At 59.2% G+C, this 23,301-nt stretch overlaps 1 protein-coding gene across 1 annotated transcript in view; it reads left to right on the forward strand.

Annotated features, from left to right (window-relative positions):
* Cmip (c-Maf inducing protein) overlaps positions 1-20,578 on the forward strand; it is a 196,808-nt gene extending 176,230 nt beyond the window's left edge. The window contains exons 11-21 of the mRNA XM_026393018.2: positions 6,155-6,220; positions 7,388-7,414; positions 7,699-7,747; positions 9,616-9,723; positions 11,469-11,585; positions 12,976-13,116; positions 13,663-13,710; positions 14,775-14,921; positions 15,638-15,743; positions 16,689-16,759; positions 19,051-20,578. Of these exons, the coding sequence (XP_026248803.1) occupies positions 6,155-6,220; positions 7,388-7,414; positions 7,699-7,747; positions 9,616-9,723; positions 11,469-11,585; positions 12,976-13,116; positions 13,663-13,710; positions 14,775-14,921; positions 15,638-15,743; positions 16,689-16,759; positions 19,051-19,104 (934 nt within the window). The 3' untranslated portion in view covers positions 19,105-20,578. The remainder of the gene's footprint in view (positions 1-6,154; positions 6,221-7,387; positions 7,415-7,698; positions 7,748-9,615; positions 9,724-11,468; positions 11,586-12,975; positions 13,117-13,662; positions 13,711-14,774; positions 14,922-15,637; positions 15,744-16,688; positions 16,760-19,050) is intronic.
* Positions 20,579-23,301: the final 2,723 nt, after the last annotated feature.

The following is a 23,301-nucleotide window of genomic DNA, read 5'->3' on the forward strand; positions in this document are numbered from 1 at the left end:
AGGTCCAGGCCTTGTCCTGGCTGAGCTCCTGATGGGCCCTGGAGAAGGAGCAAGGTTCCGGTCTGCTCTGGGTGGCACTGCTTCCAAGCTGTGTTCTTTGGTCTCTGTCCCTCTTGGCTGTATGAGTCTGGAATGGGCAGGCTTGTTCCTTGCCCCCAAGGGCCTTTCCAGCCCCACCATTCACTCTGCCAGCTCCAGCCCTTCTCAAGCAACGTGGGCTTGGTTCCTGGAGCCACGTTTGGGGCACCTGGATGGCCCAGGGACCAGCTTATATCTGGAGACACCCAGCAGGTGGCTCCCACAAATCCCCTGCTTCAGAATAGTGCTCTGTCCTGCTCTCTGTGGAGCCAGAGCCACAGACCCGCATGTCCAGGTGCAGTTGGTGGTGGCTGCTGGGCTTCCCAGGGGGATCGGGCACAGCTGCATCGTCACATATGAACCAACAGTCAGTGCCTGTCTGAACCAGGGGCACCAGGGGCCTCTCTCAGGGGAGGATCCAGGCACCTGGGCTGTTGTTGGTGTGGGCAGGGTTCCCTGAGACCCTCTTGTCATGCAACAATGTGGCATTTGCTTGTCCCCAACTCGTGGTCATGTTGCTGCCTAGAGTGTGCCCAGGGCTTTGAAGGGGAGGCCAGCTTCCAGACACCTGGCTGGCTGGTGAGGTGGCAGGGAGGGGCCTCAGATGCCCCTTGCTTCCACAGCAAGGACTGTGGTACCTGCATGCTCACACGTGTGTGTGCACACACATGAACTTGTGGTTACACAGTGGCTTCCTGTGGTTTAGAGGAGGACATGGAGGCAGCATCCCCAAACAGCTCCTGTGCCCTGGTGTTGGCCTTGGCCAGGAAGAGGCAGGGCCCCAGGGTCAGTGCCAGCCTCCCATGTGGGTCCAGCCATACACAGAGCCCACGAGGGCACCACCACACCCAGGGACACCCCCAGCAAGGGCATTCCCAATGCTGGTAGTTGCCCGCTCTGCCCAGAGTGTCCTCCAGGCAGGGCAGAGTCCCGCAGGGTTCCCAGCCCAGGTCCAGGTGGCCTTGCTCAGCTGCCTTCCGCCCCCTCGAGGACTCCAGGCCTGGACCTCCTGGGTCCTAACTGGAGCTCACCTGGCGTTGAGGGCTTGCGTTTCATCACTTGCTGGGTTTTCCCTTCCTGCATCGTGGGAAGAAGGCTCAGTTCTCTAGGCGTTGGCCTGCCTACCCCATTGCCACTGCCAGGCACAGGCTGGGGTCGGGGTTTGCTGGTGGGCAGGCCGGGTCAAAGGCCTCTGCAGAGTGGGGTTAAACTCTCAGACGTCTCTGAAGGGGAGCTCGGAGCACGCTACAGTGTCCCTTGCTTGCCTGGTGGGTTCATTTCCTACGTTCTTTCTTAACCCAGTGGGCCACTTCAGCTCCTGACACACTGGGGACCTCAGACCTGCTCCAGCCAAGCAGCTGTGCACCTCAGAGGGCTGCAAGTATGATGCTCTGAGAAAGTACATCCAGCCCAGGCTCCGTGCCCTTCCCATGTGTCACGTACTCCTCGTGAAGTGGGTGGGCCTCCGAGCCTCAGCTCCTGGGCTGAGAGGTGCAGTGCTCATGGCCACCTTGGCCATTGGTGAGAGAAAGTACATCCAGCCCAGGCTTGCGCCCCACATAGCAGCCATCAGCACAAGGTGGCACCTGCAGATAGATGGGAGTCGCTGGAATTTGTGAGCACAGCCATAGTGTCTGTTTCAGCCACAGTAAGAGGCACCCTTAGTTTAATACAGTGCTTTGAGAGAGAAGAACCAGTTCAACCTTCAGCAGACACCTGGATTTCCAGGAACCTCCATGTGGGCGGTCGGGCGCCACGGCCACGGGACTCCTCTGCTGTGTGGCCGTGTCAGCATTCTTGGCTGCCTGGGCCTCTGTTTCCTTGGCTGTGAAATAGGTGGCTGCCTGCCTTGGAGGGCTCTCGTGAGAACTTGGGGATGTGGGAGGGTCCCGTGCTGGCCTCCCGATCTTGATAAGGGTGAATGGCCATCAGCAATACTGAATTGCTGTCCAAAGGACAGTTCAATGTCAAGTAGACTTAGTGTGGAATTGAAGGTTTTGTGGGGTGAAGGAGGCTGTGCGCACTCAGCCTTGGCCAGCATGGCCCCCTCTGTCCACTGGAGAGGACACTGCTGGTCCCTGGGAGTGTGGGTCAGCACAGCCCACATTGCAGCTAGAGAGGAGCGGGGACAGTGTGAGAAAGGCACAGTCCCCGAGTCGTGGCTGTGTGTGCTCCCACAGGAAGGCCCCCGCGTCGTTAGAATGGACACTTTGCAAAGTAACCAAAGCCGTAAATCATCCCTGGGGACCCTCGGGAGTGCAGTCAGGATTGATGCCAAAGGCCAGCTGGGAGGCCGGCTGGCTTCTGTGAGGGAAGGAGCTGGCAGGGAGCAGGCCCGCGGCCTCTGGAGGGTGTAGTCTCATGGGCCTTTCACACTTAGCTGCTTGCTTATTCTTTTTTGTTGGGGGGGTCAGTAACTGGGTTGAACTCAGGGGCACTTGACCACTGAATCACCTCCCCTGCCCTATTTTGTATTTTATTTAGAGACAGGGTCTCACTGAGTTGCTTAGTGCCTTGATATTGCTGAGGCTGGCTCTGAACTCCCATCCTCCTGTCTCAGCCTCCTGAGCTGCTGGGCTCACAGGCGTGTGCCACCACACCTGGCTTGCCTGTTTATCAAAGGTTGGTGGCACACCTTCAGTGGGCCAGGTTCTGTGCCAAATGTCAGGGATTCTGCCTGGTCCTGGCCTCAGTCCCTCAGAACCTGAGGATTGTTAAGTGTCCAAAGCAGTAACATTGAGTGCCCTGTGGGGTGGGGTGCAGTGCGTGGAGCTGTGGGTACTCGGCAGGCCGTGGCAGCAGGATGCGCTTCTGTCCAGGGAGAGAAGACAGCCTGCGGAGGGCTTCCTGACCCTCCTGCTCCTGCTGTCTGCCACTCCTTGCAAAGGCTGGTTTTAAAGAGGTTTGACAGGCTGTAGCTACTCTGGCCGGAACCCCACCCTCAGGGTCTTCAGGGGAAATGCAGACTCCTTGGGGTATTCGGGTGGCTGGGAGGCCTTACTGGGCAGGATCACAGGAGACCATCAGGTATTGCTCAGGGAAGCTCTGCTCTTTGGAGATCCCACCACCATGTTCCTCAACCCCATGAGGAGTCCCTGCAGGAAAGAGAGGAACCGGGTCATAGGAGGCCTAGCAAACTGAGGTGCAGTGGGGTTTGGACAGGACAGCAGGCCCAGGACAAAGCCCATGAACATTGCCTGAGTGTCCAGTGAGGAGCAGGAGGAGGACCAGTGGTAGCCCATTCAGCCTCTGCTGGGCCTCACTCTGGGCCTCTCTGGGCAGCGAGGCTGCTCTGGCGCTGCAGTGTTCTCCCCTTGAATGAGAAGAAGGCCCGCCTGGCAGGGAGCATCTGGTCACGGAACAGCTCAGAGCTCCAGGTGGCTGGTCATTGACAGGTGGCTGAACACCCAGCTGAGCATCCCAAAGGGGGACCCTCTCTAATCACAGTGTGCCTGTCTGTACAGTAGGTGGCAGGAATGCCCGTGTGACTGGGTTGCAGGAGGACCACACGAGCTGACGTTCGGGAAAATTCTGGAAGAGAGCGTGGCACTTAGAAGTGCTGTGCCTGAGGTCGCATGTAGATTGCCGGAAACAGTACGAGGCAGTGAAGGTAGGGGAAATGACCAGAGGGGCATCTTGAAGGGAAGATGAACGAGCTGCAAAAGTGTACGCCTCCCCCAGAAAGAGCTGAGGGCACAGGCACGTGCCCGCCTGCACCCTGGGGCCTCTGGGCTCCAAGTTCCACGGCAGCAGAGCACACAGGCCTTCGCTGCGGCAGGCCAGCTCTGCGCCTCTCAGATGGCTGAGGCTCCCTCCCCCTGCTCTCTCCAGCTCCCCTGGTGTTTGGGGTCACGGGACCTAATGTGCGCCTGGCAGAAGTCAGCCAGTACCGCCACCACAACTGACCTTGGGCCACCAGGCTCCTGGCAATTCTCTCCCAGGCGCCCGACATCTGGGCCTTTCCTCAGGACCTTCAAGAGAACGGTCCAGGTTCCAAAGGCTGCCACTATATCATGGGTTTGTTTGGAGGAAGGCCGGGCAGGAAGATCCCTCATCCAGGGGGTCTCTAAACCAGGCATGATCCACAGAAGCTAGTGTTTGTCCTAGGTGGTGGAAACAGGTTTGCCGTTTCTGTCTAAGGCCCTGTAGGTGTACAGCACACAGACAGCAGACAGAGTGTGTTAAAATGTATGTGGGGAGGAGGCGATTAGGAAAACCGCTCCTGGTGGAGGTCAGGATAGGGAGGCTGAGAAACATTGTGTTCCCACTGTAAAGGAGTCACAGGTCCCAAGAACAAGAGTCAGGCTTGGGGTCCCTGGTCATCCCTCTGCCCCCATGTGCCAGCCCTTTGCCCCTGGCCCAAGATAGGCTCTCGGCCATCCTCTCACAGCTCCACAGAATGGAGACTGATCAATGTCCCCTTCTGCTCTAAGTGAACCACAGTCCCCAGGCTGTGTCACCTCTCCCAAGCACCAGCCGTGTCCCAGGCCAGCACCCACCACAGGGGCTACATAGGTGAGCCCCAACCCCTGCCTGGGCCGGAGGGAGGTCTGAGATCCTGGGGAGTAGGCAGGGACCTTCTGCCCGGGGGACTGCCCTGACAGTGCCCTCTCTCCCTGCGTGAGGGCCTCGGCCCTGGACCTTGGAGTGCCAGGCTTGGCTTAGGACATTCGGCAAGAGCCACCTACCTCTGGGTTTACTTTCAGTTAAGTCCCCAAAGCCAGAGAAATCAGGAACTCAGTTTGTAACCAAATTATAGTCAGTGTTACAAATAGTCAGTGTAGGCTTGGGGAGGGAGACAAGGTGGGTTGTGCCTTAGAGACACCTAAGGCCAGACCTCAACTACCAGCTCCGACCTGTAGCAGGTACAAGGCATCTCTGAACCTTGGTTTCCCTCATCTGTAGAACGGGGGTCCTCAGGAAGTTCTGCCGCAGTGTGCAGGCCGTTTCTTCCCAGACTGAGACGGCTGGCTCGCCCCCCCATCCCAGACCCTCTTGCTCTGGCTTCTTGGGGCAGGAGTGGGCAGTACACTTCCTTCTTTTAGAAGCTGACCTGGTGGGGCGGGAGCAGCCCTGCCCACCCGGGGGCTCCCAGGCATTGCTTCCCTCCTGTGCCCACGTGGAGCAGCTCTGCAGTTACTCGCCAGGCGCCTGACAGCTCGTCGGGGACAGTTGGGGCTCTGCCGGGGCTGCCTAGCAGACTCCATGGGCTGGTGCGGGCGAAGTGCTCGCTCGGCGCGCTCTAGTGCAGCGCTGCAGGTGACGGAATCGCAGCATTCTCAGTGTCGCCTCAGCTGCAGAAAGAAAGCGGTTGTCTGGAAGCAGGAATCGAAGCATCCAGTACAACTGGAGGTGCCTGGACTGCCCTCAGACGGCGTGGCACCTACAGCTGCCCCTTCATTTCTGGTCGAGGGTGAGCACGGCCGTGTCAGCGTGCTTGATGGCCAGCACAGGACACTGAGTACCGCGCAGCGTGACCAGCAGAAGCGTGTGTTCTCTCCACTCTGAGGAGACCGGAATGAGGGCATCAGTGGGGGGTCCTTCCTGAGGCCTCTCACATAGGCACTCCGGGGGGCTCCTTCTCGCGGCATGCACACACCTGGTGTGTCCTGGTGTCTGGGCTTCCCCTTCTTGTGTGGATGTGAGTGGGTTGGAGGAGCCCGCCCTGAGGGCTGCGTTTGACACGACTTTAAAGGGCTGATTCCCAAATACAGTCATACTTTGAGGTCCTAGGGGCTGAATTTGGGTCAGGGGGACACAATTTGGCCCCTAACAACTCCTGGTGGTTCAAGAGAGGGCATGGATAATGACAGCGAAGGCTTTGTTCAGAGGTGGGGCAGGTCTGAGATCCTGGGGAGCAGGCAGTGACCCTGCATTTGCCGTCTGGAAGCTGGCCTGGGTCTGCTGGTGACCTCATGCTGCACTGTGGACATGAGGTGCTTGTGCCCTCCACCACTCTTGGACCTTGAAGTGGGCGAACTCACCAGACTAGCATCTCATCCTGCTGCCCACCCAGGACGGCACATCAGCAGCCTCGCCCTGACCACTGTCCTCACCACATGTTTTCTCATTCTAGGTCGGACTATGATGACTGGAGACCGTCTCTGGCCAGCTTGCTTCAACCCATTCCATTCCCCAAAGAGTAAGTCCACTGCCCTGAACCTCCACTGCAGGGAGACCTCCCAGGGCACGTCATGGCAGGGGCACAGCCAGTCACGGGGAGAGCAGGGTGGACGCCACAGGGCGTTAGAGGAGACTCCCGAGGCCCAGGGCTCTGTGGCAAGGATCGGCTGAGCTCAGGAGGCAGCAGCCTTCCCATGAAGCCTTGCGGCAGCAAGTTAGCAGTTTTTAATATGCGTCAAAAGGGAAATAACACCTGCCACTCTGTCTCCAAGGGGGATGGTGAAAATCCAAAGAAAATGCACTTGGAACTGTCTGCCGGCAGCAGCATGGTAAAGTGCAGGAAGCTCTCACCACCCTGCTATGGTGATTAGCTCAGGCTCCACCGTGAATTTGGGCTGAAATGGACCCTCTGTCTCTGCCAGCCCTGATCCCAGTATCAGAAGCATCACAGGAAAATAGTGCCATCTGTGGTGATGGCCTAGGGGGGCCAAGAGCTCTGCCTCGGGCCCAGGTCTCCACATGCCTCCAGGTCTGTTTTGATCCATGTGAAGAGGCCTGGCCTCGGGGGCCTGCCTGGGCTCTCTCCGGAGCCCATTAAGGAGCCCGTGTTTATGAAATGCAGCTCCTCTAAGGGAGGCATTACACCGGTAATTGCCCCATTTGCTGGCCCGTCCTGTCCCCAAGGGCCGAGGTCTGGAGACCGGAGAAATCCAACTCCTGAGAGCTGCTTTGGGTCTCGGAAGGGCTGTGGCGTCATTGGTTACAGCCAGTGTCCCCACAGGCCCAGGCACACACTTGACAGTGGCCCATGATGCAGTTCGCTTGAAAAATGGTCCCCGGCTGCCTGCCGATGTGCAGCAGTAATTAGTGCAGCCAGGCCTTGACAGTGGAACGATTAACGACACCTGGGTCCCCAGAGCCCACGTGCAAGTGCACAAGCTCAGCACCCGGTTAGTGCCCCTGCTGGTGGCAGGAGGGCATGGGCTTAGCCTGTCACCTTGCTAGGATTTGTCACTCCTCAAAGGAGGCCTTTGTTTGGAGCTCTGAGTGGGGACAAAACGTCAGTCTCTCATTTTAACCCCCTCTTCATTCTTCGAGTCAAACACAAAGTCAGACAGTCCCAGGGCCGCTCTGGAGTGGCTAGGAAGCCCGTGCTGACTGCGTGTTTCCCTTGTTTTCTGCACAGAGCGCTTGCGCACGAGAAGTTCACCAAGTGAGTACTCCGGTGGCAGCACCCTCCACCCGCCTCCCTGCTCCTGGGTGGCACGTCCTCTGTTCTGAGGTCACCCTCCTTGGCCAGCCTCTTAGCCCATTTTCTGAGCCACGTGCATTCTGGGAGGCAGCAGTGTATCCTCCTGGACGTGCTCCTGCAGCCTGCCCTAGCAACACGCCTTGCCCTGTCAGACGTTCCCTCTGTGACCTGACCCCTCCCTGCCCCATGCCTCCACCCCCCTGTCTACCCAGGCCAGGAGTGACCTGCCTGCCCATCTCTTCCAGGGAGCTGAAGTATGTGATTCAGAGGTTTGCGGAAGACCCGCGGCAAGAGGTGAGCTGGGAGTGGAGGCGGGTCTCACTCGCGCTAGGCACACGCTCCGAGGCTGAGCCACACCCAGCCTCTCTCTGCAAGGAGGCATGCTGTTGGGGGTAGCAGTCACATGAGGGTCTTTCAGAGCCCTCTGAGGCTCTGCCAGGGGCTGTCTGGCCACCAGGGGACGGGTGCAGTTGACGGAGGATGTTTGCCTGGTGTGTACAGCCGTGGCCAGCATAGACCGTCTGTGATGGCACTGCTCCCCAGGACCTAGCTAACCAGAGATGCTTTGCCACTGGCTGATGGCTTCCCCCCGCTGCGAAGGCCTTGATGGAGGGGTGGGCTGAGCCCCCAGGCGGCTTGGGGTCCTGTCCAGGGCTGCTGCTCCAGGAGTTGGCAGGCCCAGGAGGAATCCGAGCCAGGTTCTGAGCAGGTTTTATTCCTGGGCATGGTGGCCAAGGCCTCCATAAACGGCCACACATCCGACCCTCAGCAAAGCTAGGCTTCTGGGGACAGGTAGACTTCGTCCCAGCACCTGTGTGTGAGCAAGGCCTTAGATGGCCATGACATCAACTGTCCTTTTTTTTTGGAGACGGGGTCTTGCCAAGTTGCTTAGGGCCTCGCTGTAGGTAGGAGCTTTTAAGGAGCTGGAGTGGAGCCCGAGTCATCTGGGATATATCACCCCAAGTCACTCACTGTGTGAGAACAGTCTCAGAGCCTTCCTGGGAAGGGACTCTGTGTCCAAACAGACTTGAGGACAAAAGCGTGGAGAGGCAGAGCGGCTGTGGGAGGGCCAGTGCCAGGCCAGGGTGCCGTGCTGAGGCCAGGGACCGGCCACAGGAAGCAGCCTGCCGCTCTGCTCGTGCGCCTGCCCTGTGGCCCCTTCTCCTCTTGGCCTCTTGGTTTTCTCTGCTGTTCCCCATTTCCGTCTCTCCTCCCTTCATTCCTCCCTCTCCCCTCCTGGCTTTCCCCCTCTGAGTGAGGCCCAAGTTGTCGTCTTTGAGTTCCTGGCCATGTTGGTTGGTTAGCATTTCATACCTTGTTGTGACTCTGGGAAGTGGGCACGTCAGCCTGGGTTCTGCCAGCTCAGAGGGCGGTGTGGACGCTTGCTGCCTCTGCTTTGTGTTTACTTGTGGGGGGGCGTGCCCACCGTGACACCTGCGAGTAAGTGACTCCCGGCAGCAGGTCGTCCTGACTTTGGAAGGATTTGATCAGGCCTTCTCCAGCTGAGGACGGGAGGGAGGGGCAAAGGCCTGTGTGTGGGTGACTGTGTCCCCGTCTCTTCGTGTGGGACTGGAATGGACAGAGTTCCTCGCACCCATGCTCATGGAGGCACACACAGCTCTGGGAAGGAATTTGAGGTCGTGCTTTGGGTGCCCGGGACAAAGACCCTTCGATGGAGAAGGAGCAAAGATGAGCCCTCATGAGGAGGACGGCAGGGGCCCAGGCCGAGGGAGGGGGCGGGACGTGAAAGCAGGGAACACCACAGTGGTGGGGAAGGAGGCCGACAGAGACTGCCCCAGGACCGTGACAAGAGAGATACAGAAAGGGGGACAGAGAGCAAGGGAGGAGTCAGAGGCTTGCAGGGAGAGGGGCAGAGACCCGGCAGAGGGAGGAAGGAAGCAGCCCTCCCGGAGGAGCCCCAGGGAAGGGAGCTGAGGAGGCCGAGCCTGGCTGGCTATCAGCTGTGTGGCTGGCCCTGGCCTCCATCCCAGGGAACTGATGTAGGAGTTGGCGTTCCCCAGGGTGTGGGGACCTCTGTTCCCCAAAGGTATTCCAGCTGGGAGTCTCGGGCCTGCTGGTCTTGCTGGGCCTTGGCACTTCCCTTGTGGATCGGGTGTTGTGGTCCCGCCACGGGAGGCTGACCCTCTGCTTCTCTGCCGCAGGTGCATTCCTGCCTGCTCAGCGTGCGGGCTGGCAAGGACGGCTGGTTTCAGCTCTACAGCCCCGGAGGGGTGGCCTGTGACGATGATGGGGAGCTGTTTGCCAGCATGGTATGTAGTGCAGGCTCTGCGGAACTGCGCTGGGCACAGGGTTTGCCCCTCCTGACCAGTAGAGTAGCTGCCCCAAGCCCTCTGTGGCCTGTCCAGGAACACCTCTGCAGAAACAGTGCTGATGGGGGTCACCTGCTCGCTCCTTACCTGAGCTCAGCGTTGCCCACGTCACTTGGCTCTGGGAGGAGGAACCTTACCTTTACCCTGTATAGTAGACGAGGCCATTAATGGCCACAGCCTTTACTGCCCAGGCCCCACAGTTGCTTGAGCTTAGGGCAGAGGCCTGAGCACGTGGCGCCGGAAGGCACTCAAACCCACAGACTCCTTTAGTCCTTGCAGAGAGGGGTCAGGGTCGGGGTGGCTCTTCCCATCTCAGGACTGCATCCACAGTGCCCCCGGTGTCCCCCTGCACCCTGTCGGACCCTCACACACCGCCCTTGTTCATCTGCTCAGCATTCCTGTCGCTGTACACCTGGGTTGGAACAGGCCCAGAGAGGTTCAGAGCTTGCTTGAGGCCTTCTTTGTAAGCCTGTCCTTGGCACACTGGTGACGAGATGCTGGGTGAGGCAGGCCACACAGCCATGCTCCTAGCTGCTGCCTGCGGCTGCTGTCCCCTCTGCTGGCAGCCTGTGGACTGGGCAGACAGCTAACTGCGGTGGACTTGGTGCAGAGATGACAGTGAGGTGCTGCCTCTGAAGCTGCCCTAGAGGGCAGCCCTGGGCCCCTCCCTCAGGCTCCCTCCCCACCACTCGCTGCTGCAGGACTCCTTTCCGAGTGCCCCGCACCCCAGAAACCTGTCCTGCTGCCCACCCATGCTCACACGGCTCCTGTTCTTCGCAGCCTCTCTGGCCTCTGATGTCACAGCTTCACCATGGCAACACAGTGCTCCCCGCCCTTGATGCAGGGACTCAGCGTGAGAGAATCAGGGAGCTGGCAGCCTGGCTCAGTGCCTCTGTGTGTGTGCCTGAGTTGTTAGTGGTGGCGCAGGGAAGGAAGCGGCCACCACCGGGTGGAAATGGGGTACTTCATGGCAACGAAGGGACGGCAGTGTCCCCTGGATCAGGCTGCCTCCCAGCCCGCGTGAAGTGGGGAAGAGGCGAGGTTTCTCCTCCCCCAGCTCCATGGCCTGGGGACCCCTGCCATGGACACCTCCCCAAACACCAGACAGACAGACCAGGAGCACATGGGGGGGAGCGGGTCTCCCAGCTCTCAGCCTATGGGGTGGGCATCTCCTTCAACACTCCAGCTCACGGGGGCTTGGCAGGGAAGCAGAGTGGGTGACAACTTGCCCCAGGTGTGGGAGCTGTCCAGTGCTTCCCCAAGTGAGGGCTGCCCCCAGATTTCCACCTGGGTCCAGCAGTGCTAAGAATTCAGAGAATGGAATGCCAGCACAGCCCCTGGGCACTGGAGAGGGACTTTAACAAGAGTTACCATTTGAGACTATTGACGTCTGTCTCTGGGAACACACCCATCCCAGCCCCACACAGTGGTCACATTTGTCCTTCTGTTCCTGCTTATTTGCTCAGCCTAACGTCCTTAAGGTCTGTCCTCTTTGGGAGGGGCCCCATGCATCCCCAGGGAGAGTGTGGTGGTCACTGAAGATGCAGTTTTCTGCTTAGCACTCTGGAGGATCCATGCAATGGCTCCGGGTTCCTCCCTTCCTCCCAGCAGGCAGGAGCCAGCACTGGGGGCCACAGCCCCTCCTTTGGTGGCCCTGCCGTCACCTGGGCCTTCTTGCCTCGCAGGTGCACATCCTCATGGGCTCCTGTTACAAGACCAAAAAGTTTCTGCTCTCCCTGGCGGAAAACAAGCTGGGCCCCTGCATGCTCCTGGCGCTGAGGGGGAACCAGACCATGGTGGAGGTAAGGAGCTGGCCTGGCCCTTCGTCCGCGTTGGCGGGCTCCCAGGAGCCAGGAGCTGTCACAGAGCATGGGGAACCAGGGCAAAGCAGGAGCAGCCCAACCCTGCTGAGCTCAGCGCGTCTCTGGGTCAGTGTTTTATTTCCGCTGTGATCCAGCATGTTGGTCAGAGAGACCTGGGAGTTTCAGCCTGCTCCTCTGTGGCCACGCAGCACAACCCCAGAGGGGGCTTAGAACCGTGATACTTGTTTGGCTCGTGGATCTGGAGGTGTCTCGGCTCAGCTAAGCAGTGCTCGCTTGGGGTCTCATGAGGCCACTCGACAGAGGCTGGGCTGGGTCCTCTCCACAGCCTGTTTCCCTGGCCTGAGGGGAAGCAAGACTGGAGCGGCAGGACTCCCCAGCCTCTCCCTGTGTGGCCTGTCCCCTGCTTCCCACCACCAGCACAAAGTCCCCGAAGCCTGGGACTCCCACAGCAACTGTTCAGGAGGAGCCAGGCCCAAGCCATGTTGCTTTTTAACGTAGCCTCCTAAGTCAGGCAGTGTCACGCCTGCCACGTTCGACCCCTCAGACCTGAGTCACCAAGCGACCTGCTGGTCAAGGCTATGGGACTTAGACGCCATCTCTCAGTGGGAAGAGCCTAGAGAACTGCAGGTGTTAAATCCACGTGCTTCCTGTGGGACTAGAGGTTATGGTGAAGTGTAGGACCAAGGAGGCATTAGCAGGGCGACAGGAACAGAGGGTCCAGTCTGTGGAGACAGCCCGTGCCAAGGCCCTATGGCAGAAAGAGGCTTATTGGAGGTCAGGATGGCTGGACCTGCTTAGCCTGTTAGGAGCCCAAGGGTCTGGTGAGGAATCCAGATTTGGTCTTGACACCTGTGGTCGGGGCTGAGGTGAGGTGGGAAGAGGGTGAGTGGGGAGACAGGAGGCAGGCAAGAGCGGCTGTGAGGGGCTGGCCAGGTGGGCTCCCCTTGGCTGTAGGGAGGTCATTGGAAAGAGGGTCTTAGAGGCACTGCTATCCAAGTTGACCAGTGCAGGAGGCACTGGGAAATGTGTTCTGCGGCTGTGCCCAGGGCCCTCTCCTGCCGCACTCTGGGAGAGAAACGGCTTGTTGCTTCCTGGCAGCCCTGGGGTCCTGCGTGCCTCATTCCTGGGCACGTTTGCTGAGGACGCACCTGCACACAGCTGCATGGACGCTGCTCCCTGCCGTCCTGGCCGGGAGCTGGGCTGGGCCTGCCCAGCACCACACAGCCAGGAGTGCTAGGAGAGCAGCGTGCCAGCTCTCAGGGAGCCCTCCCTCCATGTGCACGGCTTCTCTCAGACCCTCCCCAGGGGTGGCGGGGCTCAGCCTCTGCACCCCGGAGACCCTGCCCTCAGTGCCCCTCTGGTTCCCCAGATCCTGTGCTTGATGCTGGAGTACAACATCATCGACAACAACGACACGCAGCTGCAGATCATCTCCACGCTGGAGAGCACGGACGTGGGCAAGCGCATGTACGAGCAGCTGTGCGACCGGCAGCGGGAGCTGAAGGAGCTGGTGAGTCCCCGCCGCCCGGCCTGGGTCTCCAACCATTCCCAGGTGGACAGAGAGGTAAAGCAAGTGGCCAGAAGTCAGACAGCTCATACCTGACCTGGCCAGGACTGGCTCCTTCTCAACCTCCCATGCCCAGCTTCCTTCTGCTTCGGTGCATGGCCAATATCCAAATGTCAGCACCTGGGTCTCTTTTCCAATGGACTTTGTATCCTCGGGCAGCCACATGAGCTGCTGGAAGCGGGGGAAGTGGCAGGGAGTTGATGCCCCTGGTCTTGAGCCACCCTCACCCAGTGGGTTCTGGGCGCGGATGTTACACACCCAGTCCCCTCGGCCCTTGGACTGGGAACTGAGATACAGTCCTCCACCTCTTCCAGGGCCCCCAGTGGGATTTGTCAACAGTGGCGCCAGCAAGACTTGGATTGGTGGCGCCTGTGCTCAGGGTAGCTCAGGTTGCCTTCTGCTCTGGGAGCAGAGCCATAGCTCCACCAGGGCTGGTAACCGGGGTAGAAGCGGAGGGACAGGGCTTGACCAGTCTGGCTTCTGTTGCAGCAAAGGAAAGGCGGGCCCACCAGACTGACGCTGCCCTCCAAGTCCACGGTGAGTGGGTTTGGCTCTCTGCAGGGCCAGGGAGGGAGGCTGTGCGGGGGCCACCCTGCTGGGGAGTGATGGACACCTGCTGCTGGCATGGGAGGGTGGAAAAGACCCCCTGGCGTGGGGCAGGCCAGCTCTTCCCGGGGTCAGCAGGTTGCAGGGAGAGAAATGAAAACTAAGAAGAGAAATTTAATGCTGTGATCAACATTACTGGTGATATTAGGGACGTGGCTCAGTGGTAGGACATCTGCTTAGTATGTGTGAAGCCCTGGGTTCAATAAATAAATAGCTAAGAATGTCGGTGATATTAGTGATACTGTCATCACAGTTGTGGTGGCAATAGTGGTAAGGAGCTAATGTCCCTTGGGCATTGAATGCCAGATACTGTGCCGTTGGTTTGTGTTATCCTCACGACAACCCTGTGAGGTCTGGGTGTCACCACTCCCCTTCTCCAAAGTCTTCAGGGAGCGTATTTCCTCTGACCTGCTGCCCCACTGTCCTTGACTCATGGTTTGTCTCAAACCAAGAAATCTGCCACACTCCAGGCATGCGATTCCACTCTAATCGTGGCCTCCCTTTAAGGCCCTTCCAGAAGTTCCACATGGCCCTGCTTAGCTGCACAGGGGGCTGGGAGATCAGCCTTAACTCAGGCAGCCACTGAGACTCGGTAGAAAGGGGTGGAACGCGTGCTTAGGCGCTGGTCAGTCTGGGCGCTTCGGTGTTTGCATGTGGGAAACTAGCAGGGGCTGCCTGGGAGCACACAGCTAGCCAGGCCCATGCACGTGCACACAGACGTGCATGCACCCACATCATAAGGTGGGTGTGGCTTCAGAGCACCGGAGCTGGTGACTCAGGATGTGAGTCACACGCAAGGCCTCACCTGTTCCTGCAGCGGCATGCACAGGTGGAGGCGCCCCGCCCACCATCACCTCAGCCCCAGGTTTTGCAGCCCAGAGCCCTCTCCACAGAGCCAGGGAATATGAGGTTCTGGGAGAAGAGGCAGGGAGCTCCTCAGGGCCTGGGGAGCTCCAGGTGGCCCAGCACTGCCCTAAGTCCACCACCCTCTGCAGGACGCTGACCTGGCTCGCTTGCTGAGCTCGGGCTCCTTTGGAAACCTGGAGAACCTCAGTTTGGCCTTCACCAACGTAACCAGTGCCTGCGCTGAGCACCTCATCAAACTGCCTTCTCTCAAGCAGCTGAACCTGTGGTCCACTCAGGTGTGCACCCTCACCCCGCACCCTCCTCACCCCCATCACCCTGCCCCCTCCCTGCCCTGTGCTCCCTGCCCTGTGCTCCCTGGTGTCCATGGGGCCCAGCTACCACCCTCTTCCTCCAGCTTGGTGCCATTCCGCAGGTGGGAGGGGTTGAGGGCCTACAAACCCAGTGGCCTGTTTCACAATTAGGAACACTGAGGCCCAGGACAAGGACACGCAGAGCATGAGGCTGGTGGGGATTGGGCTGAGACAGGAAGCAGTTCTGTGGCTGCAGGAAGCACACAGGGAGCTCCTGAGCTGCTTCCCGCAGGACATCGCTGGCTGCCCTCTGCTGGCCCTTGCACCAGGCTCACCTGCTGAGCTCTCCGTCCATCCTGGGAAGCACAGGCTGTGTCACCACCTCATCTTAGAGAAGAGGAGCATGCTGCTCCCATGCCCTCTGGACCCTGTTCCACCCTTGCCACCGTCCTGCCCAGCAGGTGCTGCTGGGAACTTAAGGGTCACTTGAGTTCAGAGCCTCCTTGACACTGAAACCGACTCCAGGAAGGGCCCGCCCCTGGCCCCTGGCCCCGGCCCCCAGCCCCCAGCAGAAACTGGATCTGAACCAGGACAGGCAGACATCAGATTCCCTGGAGGGACATAGAGCAGCTCCAGCCCCCCCCCCCCAGCTCTTCCCCAGCCTGGGGTCCTGGGGTGGCTGAGAGTCTCTCTGCCCACAGTTTGGAGACGCCGGCCTGCGGCTCCTGTCGGAACACCTCACCATGCTCCAGGTGCTGAACCTGTGCGAGACCCCGGTCACCGACGCCGGCCTGCTGGCCCTCAGCTGTGAGTCTCAGGGTTGTGGGGAGGGCCGTGTACTCCCACACTGTGCTGAATGACTGGCATCCACTATATAAGCACACCTGCTCTTTGCCAAGCACTTGTGGGAACAAGAGAGAAAGGGGCCTGTCTGTGCCCTCATGGAGCCTATAGTTAGTAGAAGGAAATCAGGAGGGAGTCCAGCCCACCCTTCCCCACAGAGACTGCTTGGCACTCAGGTGCCCAGGCCACTGCCAGGCCCATTCTAGATTGAGGAGCGCTGCCCAACACAAGAGCCTGAGGGTCCTCAGGGGACCTGGAATGCAGATCCCCGTGCCCTGACCCTGGCCTAATGAACTGTAATCTTGGGGGTATTGAGCCTGGAAATCTGCATTTGACTGGCTTTCCCTTTTCTGGCCCCTGGCTCAGCAGGCAGGGGACCAGAGTAGGCTTCGAGAGAGGTGGTAGGTTATGGATGTGGCAATAGATGGTAAGAGGTGGCCCGGAAGGCGATGCTCTGGGCATTGGTCACAACCCCACAAGGTCTGGGCCGGTTCAGATGGTGTCGGGCAGCAGGGCTGGGGAGAGAGGCAGGGGCCAGGGGTGAGGTTTGCAGCAGGTGTGCTCCTCGGAATCATGGGAAAGCGTGTCTGATGGGCCTTGTGGATTCCAGGACCTGTCCCAGCCTCAGCATTTCTGGGAATGGGCAAGGGACCTGTGTCCCCACAAATCCCCACATGACTCACACCAAGCTTGGGGAGCGGCTCAGAGCCTGCACCTCCCAGAGAGCGTCCTGGCTGCCCGTGGGGAAGGGCCAGCCTCCTGTGCAGGTCCAGGGTATGTCAGGCAAGCTCTGGGGATCCCTGGTCTAGAATCAAGACCTGCGCCTGAGTAGACTCCACCTGGGGCAGCTCCCCGCCCATCTGCAGGGGGCTCCTCCCGCAGGCCCAGCTCTGTCTCTTGCCTTGGCAGCCATGAAGAGTCTCTGCAGTTTGAACATGAACAGCACCAAGCTCTCGGCCGACACCTACGAGGACCTGAAGGTAAACGCCCTCCCTGCGGCAGGCAGCCACCTGTCGGTGCATAGAGCTGCTTCTCCAGTAAAGGGGCTGTTACATTAGCAGGTGAAGGAGAGCATCGAGGGCAGGTGGGGTGGGTGGGCTGGTGAGGAGGAGGCCAGCAGGGCATGCAGAGACCGGAAATAGGGGAGGCCACTGGTGTGGGGAACCAGCAACGATCCCTTCGAAGAGGCCATGTATACTGAGACCCAAAGATACAGAACCAGGGATGCCCACGGCAAGAGAAAGAGCAAAGGCCCTGAGGCAGAGAAGGCAAACCTGACTTGCACGTGAGCTAGAAAGGGAGACGGGGAACAGACAGGGCCGGTGAAGAAGCCCTGGCAAGTCGCAGGAGGCCTCTGGGTTCCGTCCACTCAGCAGAAAGCCTACAAGGGCACTTGCAGGGTGCCGAGTTATGCTTTCAAAGCCTGTTCAGGCCCTTGTGTGGAAAACAGCTTTTTTGTGTGTGGGAGCCAGAGTAGAAGCAGGCAAAGCATTTCACAGGGCGAGTGCCATCGGCTGAGGAGCTGGGCTCCTGGCTGGACGCGTGGGCCACAGAACCCTGGACGCAGGAGCAGGACCCGAGTGCTGGCACTCTGGGAAGAGCTGCTCGGGGAGTTGGCAGGCAGGGCTTGCCACCATCCTGGCCTGGGCCAGCGGCTCCAGAAGGAGCAGGTGAGGCCAGCACTTGGCACCCTAGGAAGTGTGGGCTGCGTCTGAAGGCCAGAAGGCACAGGTGGCACCCGCGAGCCGCACTGGAAGCCTCTTAGAGGGACTCCTCCAGCAGCCGTGGCCAAGCCCCACTCCAGCCGGGCTCCCGTGGCCCCTTCTGGTGGCACCTCCTGCGCAGCAGACCTCCACAGCCAGGGCTCATTCAGGTCAAGCTCCAGACGCTGGAGGACCCACGGCCCCCAGGCCCCTGTTGGGAAGGGCACCAGGGTGTGGCTGCCAGGACCTCTGCCCAGAAGGCACACTCAGTCCTGGCAAGCAAGGGCTCAAAGGGACCAGCAAGAGGGGTGGGACGGCCAGCAGAGAGGGACTTAGAGCATCCAGATGAGCACACAGAGGAGGCAGGGGACAGGAAGGGCGGGGGCACGGCCACCAAGCCTCACCCACCCACTCCTGAGTCTTCCCTGTGCTGCCCAGTGGGCCGTGGACCTTCACCCTGGCTGGGGAGGGCTGCGGCGCCAGGGCCCCATGCCTGCCAGAGCTAGTTGTGTGCCTTCACCCCGCCCAGGCTTCCCTGTTCACCACAGCCCGAGATGCAGCCCCAAGTGCCCTGCATCCGGGTGCCCAGAGTCCTGTGCTTCTGTGCCCTGCAGGGGGAGCAAGGGGTGCAGGGGGCCCAAAAGGCTGCTCAAGGGGAAAGTTGCTTCTTCAAGTTTTTATTTTCACACACTCAAGAAAAGCGTGGTGCCAGCCTGGTGATTCTGGACTTCAGCCGGCTTCAGTGTTGAGGACCCAGAGCAGGAGGCCTGTGCGCTGGCCAGGCAGGCAGAGTCACGGGATTTGCTGCCCATCTGGCCTGATCTTCCTGTTTTGGGAGAGAACCTGGAAATCTAGATTCTTCCGTGGGCCGCCTGGTCTGGAAAGCTTGGCTTCCGTGTGCTTCCCACGCTGCCCGGCGACTCAGGCGCAGCAAGCCGCCCTGCCCGGCAGTGGGGCCCCAGGTTGCTGAGTGCGGGAGTGTGGTGGCCAGGAGTTTCCTGAGTGCGCGTGTGTTCATGGGTGTGCACACATCTGTGACTCCCGGTGGCAGGGCCCAGGGAAGCTGGGTAGGCAGGAAGGCAGGGGGCAGCTGCCTCTGTACAGTGAAAGCTTTTAGGAAAGAAACCAATAGAAACAAGAAGAGTCGGCCACAGAGCAGAAAGGTGGAAGCCGCGCTGAGAGGGAGAGGTGGGGTCACAGGACGCCCCAGGTCCAGGGGGCGTGCCCCCGCCTCACACCTGGGACTAGCCATGCCCACTCCATCTTCCCACCCACGGCCTGGTAACGGAGCGGGTGGACAGCAGTAGACAGCGGGAGGCCCCGGGGTAGTCCACCCCAGCACCGTCCTTCCAGCCTGAGGCTGTGCCTCTAGTTTGCCACGCGGAGGAATCGGGGCCAGAGAGGCCGTGGTTTGCTCCAGGTCAGGCAGCCAGTGAGCGGCAGAGCTGGTTCACCCACCTCGGCCTGCAGAGTCTGAGAGAGGGCAGGGTGGCGCTCCATGCCAGCTGCTTCCAGGCCCAAGTGGCATGTGACTGACAGGGACCCCCTTGCGCCCTTGCTGTCCACAGGCCAAGCTTCCTAATCTGAAGGAGGTGGACGTCCGCTACACAGAAGCCTGGTGAAGCTCGGCGGTGGCAGGGACGTTGCAGCAGCGACTCTTGACTAATAGCCTAGGGCAGCAGGTCCTGGGTCCCACCCGCTGTGGGTGGAGGGGGAGCCTGGGGCGGGGGAGGGGTCCACAGCACGCCCGCCCCGCCTCATTCTTTTAGCTTCATAATCGGAACCTTGACCTGATCTAAAGCGGACTTTGTGGCAACAAGAGGAGCTTCAGCGGGGCAGGAAGGGGCGGCCAGGGGCCCTTGGTGGATTTTCTTTGCCTCTGTGTTTAATGCCGTGTGGGAATGTCACTGTCAACTGGGACGCTGCCATCTCGCCAGCCCAGGAGCTTTCCTCCTGGAGGCCCGAGCTGAGTGGGATCCGCCCCTGCCGTCAGACGAGAAGACCAGTCACGTCATCCCACCGTCCTGTGTCCTCACCATTGCTATGCAAAGTGGTTCTTGTTGTACATAAGATTTAAATAATGCACCTATTTAAGAAATGTTGACAAATTGCGGGTCTGGGACCTGCTCTTATTTATGAAGTCTGACCCCTCCCCACCCCCTGGCGTGTAGTACTGTACAACCAGTCAGCTGTTGGGTTAGTGGTAGTATTGTTATTTTTTTAAAGGAAACAGACAAAAAAAAAGAAAAAAAAAAAACAAAAGACAAAAAAAAGACCCTCCTTGGAAAATTAATTGCTTTTTCGTAAAGGATTCTGTATGCTAATGCTCCCGTCTGTCTGTCTGCTCCCTGCCCACCCCTGCCTCTGTGTATTCCTGATTTCCAGACATCTCCACTTCCCACGGGTAGGGGTCAGGCTCAGGGGAGGAGGAAGAAATGGGGTCCCCGTAACCAAGTCTTGCTCCTCTAAGGCCCGAGTTCTTTTCCTGGCCCCTGTCACAGATTTGGAAGGGGCTCTAGCCCCCACCCTCCTTGGTAGAAGAGCTGCTCCCACCCACAGCTCCCAACCCCCTGCAGCCCTTGCTGTCCCTCCCTGTCCCCTACTGGACTTGCGACCTGTGGCCTCCCCAACCATCGTGTCCCTGCCCCCATGGCCCTCACGCATGCCCGCCTCTGCATGGTCTCCTGGGAGAAGAGAGATCCTTCGCCCCTGCCAGCCTGACTGCCCAGCCACCCCTATCACCGTGACCACTGCAGCGAAGACGTTCCTGTCCCCACACCTGTTCTGAAGACAGACAACCTCCATTCTTTTATAACGGTTGGCTTTTTCTTAACAAGCCCTCACTGTACAGGACAGTCCCGTGATGGTTTATCTGGGGTCCCCCTCTCCCCCAGCTCCCTTTTCTGTTGGTTCAGCACAAATACGTCCCCCCACCGGCACCTCAGACCTAACCCACAGTCGATGTCATTGTTTTATATCTATTTAATCTTACTCGATGGAAACATGCTTTGTCGTTTTATACTTTGCTAGTAGACTTTTACCCCTACTATGCCCTCATTTTTTTAAAAAAGGAAAAAAAAAAGAAATTGGGTTTCAGTCTTACTTCATTTTCGTGCCAGGTTTTCCGGTGTGTGCGTGTGTGAGTGTGTTCTGTTTTGTGTTCCGTTTTCTGTTGTTGTTGTTTTCCGTTGTTTGGTTTGACTTTCTTACCCCGGTTCCGTACTTCACAGCACTCCGGTGCAGGAAGAAGCAGAAGCAAAAAAAATTTTAAAAAAAGAAAAAAAAAAAAAAGAAGAAGAAGAAGAAACAAGACATGCCACCTCCCCCCGCACTGTCGCTTTTCCTGATGGTTGCTACTCTGTCTCGTAGCTGTGTACAAAGAGATGTGAAATACTTCAGGCAAAAATAAACTGTAAGTGACTCATCCACGTCTGGCTTTTCTGTGTGGCTTGGGGGCTGGGCAAGGGGGACAAGGCCCAGGACAGTCACAGGGCACCCTCTCCTGCGTCCATGAAGACTCTGGCTTCTCAGCCTGGACACCTGACCCTGGACCCATGACTTTGATGCACAGCTGAGCTATTCAGTAGGACATGCTGAACAGTATCCCTGGTCTCTGCCACGAGTACCCCCCCCCCACTCCTGTATGCCCAAGTCTCCAGACTTTGCCGGGGGACACAATCACTCACCTGGTGAGAGCCTGTGCTATAGACCCAGGCCTCTGCTGCTGTTCAGCGGAGCCATGTGGAAGCCCTAGCCCAGCACGTCCCCAGCCACCTGGGTATCTTGTGACCCTGCAGGTCAGGGTGGGCCTGGGACTCTGCATTTTGGTCAAGCAGCTGCTGCTGGTTTAGGGGAGGACTCTGGCCACAGAACCTAGACCCATCCATTAGCCACAGCCCCCCAGATGCCTTCAGGAAACAGACTCAACTTGTCCAACTAGAGAAGTTTTATCTCCACCCTCTTACCACACCAGTCATCCTGCAGGTTTTCCATCTCATTAAGGTGTCCGCGCTGCCCGGTGCTCAGCCTGCTCTGTCCTACCACCCCGCCCCTCACCCTTGCTGCTCTCCCTCCAGCCCTTCACCGGCCTGCCCAGGCAACTCTCTGCTCCACCTGGTGTTCTTGAGCCAGGTGGAATCCAAGGCCACCTGCCCATCTCTGCCCACCCCTCCACATTCCTGGGAGGCCTTTGCCCTGCCCTGTAAGAACAGGGTTCCAGCCTCCCAGCATGCACCTGCTCCGGTGACGCAGAATGCAGGTACTGTGGGAGGGAGTCAGGGGCCTTGGACCTGCAGCAGGGTGGGGCAGGCTCTCCAGGGAGGAGTCCAATGCCGCAGGAGCCCTAGATGGCCTTGGCTTCACCATGGCCAGCCACAGGCCTTGTGTGCACATGCCCATGACAAGACCCTTGACCTGATCTTGCCGCCCAGCCTAGGGTGGAAAAATAATATCAAGTGGGCCAGAGGAAGCTTCTGGAGAGGATGGACATGTTTATGGCATAGACTATGGTGACGGGGTCATATGCATACGATCTCCAGACCCATCTAGTTGTACACATTCCTTGTGTACAGCTGCTTGCACATCAATCACACTTAACTAAAGTGGCTTAGGAAAAGAACCAAGAGCCGTTGTGGTGGAGCATGCCTGTCATCCCAGGGACTCGGGAGGCTGAGGCAGGAAGATTGCAAGTTTGAGGCCGGCCGCAGTGACCTGGCAAGGGGCTAAGCAGCTTAGTGAGATCCTGTCTCAAAGAAGAAGAAGGTCTGGGGTGTGGCTCAGTGGGTCAAATCCCTGGTACTAAAACGAAGTGGAGCGGGGTGGGGGGATGGGGGAGGTCAGGAAACACAGTCTTGCCCTCCAGGGGCCTGGTGTCCAGGCTTGCTGGTGAGCAGTGATCAGTCACACTGTCACACAGCACACTCCACGACAGGGCACTATGACAGGGATGGGTGGTGGCGTATGTGGGCCTCTCGGAGTCAGTGGCTTCTGGAGGAGGTGGCATTACACATGAGGAGGGAGAACACTTGCCATTCACCAGAGGGGACAGGAACAGGGCAAGCCTGGGCCACAACCAGAGCCCCTCAACACTGGGCACTGCCATTGGGGTGGGGGAGAGCTTGGAGCATGGAATTGCTGGGGATGAACTGTTCCCCGCTCCAGAGAGCTGAAGTCCTAACCCCCCGTTAGCTCAAATTGTGGCTTTGTTTGAAGACAGGATCTTTAAGAGGTGACTAAGGTAAAATGACGTGCCTAGGGTGGCACTGGTTCACCGAGACATGACTGGTGTCCTTCTGCGAGGGAAATTGGGCACAGGAGAGACCGCAGGCACGGGGAGAAGCCGTGTGAGGATGGAGGCTCAACGGGAGGGACGTGGCCCCAGGCCTGGGGTCGCCAGTGACCTCCCGGAGCTGGGAGCCCAGGAGGCCCTCATTCAGCCCTCAGGAAGCTCGCTGGGGTCAGGACTTGAGCCTTCAGACTGTGAGCCCACGCACTGCTGCTATCCGAAACCGATGCAGTGCGTGGGGCGTTGGTGACTGGCTTCGTCCCCTGCGGCCGCCTGGGCGGTTACCCCAGCTGGGGGCCGGGAGGAGAATCGCCCTCTCCCCGTTTGGAGAAACCTGACCTGCAGATGCAGAGGCCCTGCTTCCTCAGGAGGCTCCTCCTGTCACCAGCTGCTGGTGGCTCCTGGCCTCCGAGGCTTATGGTGGCCTCACTGCCATCCTGCCTGACTTCCTGCACCTCTTGGCCAGGGTCTGCGGCCTCTCCTTTTTTCTTTCTTTCTGTCCTGAAATTGAACCCGCTGAGCCGCATCCCCAGCC

This window comes from Urocitellus parryii, chromosome 15 (genome assembly GCF_045843805.1).
Source record: "Urocitellus parryii isolate mUroPar1 chromosome 15, mUroPar1.hap1, whole genome shotgun sequence".
Classification (NCBI taxonomy): Eukaryota; Metazoa; Chordata; class Mammalia; order Rodentia; family Sciuridae; genus Urocitellus; species Urocitellus parryii.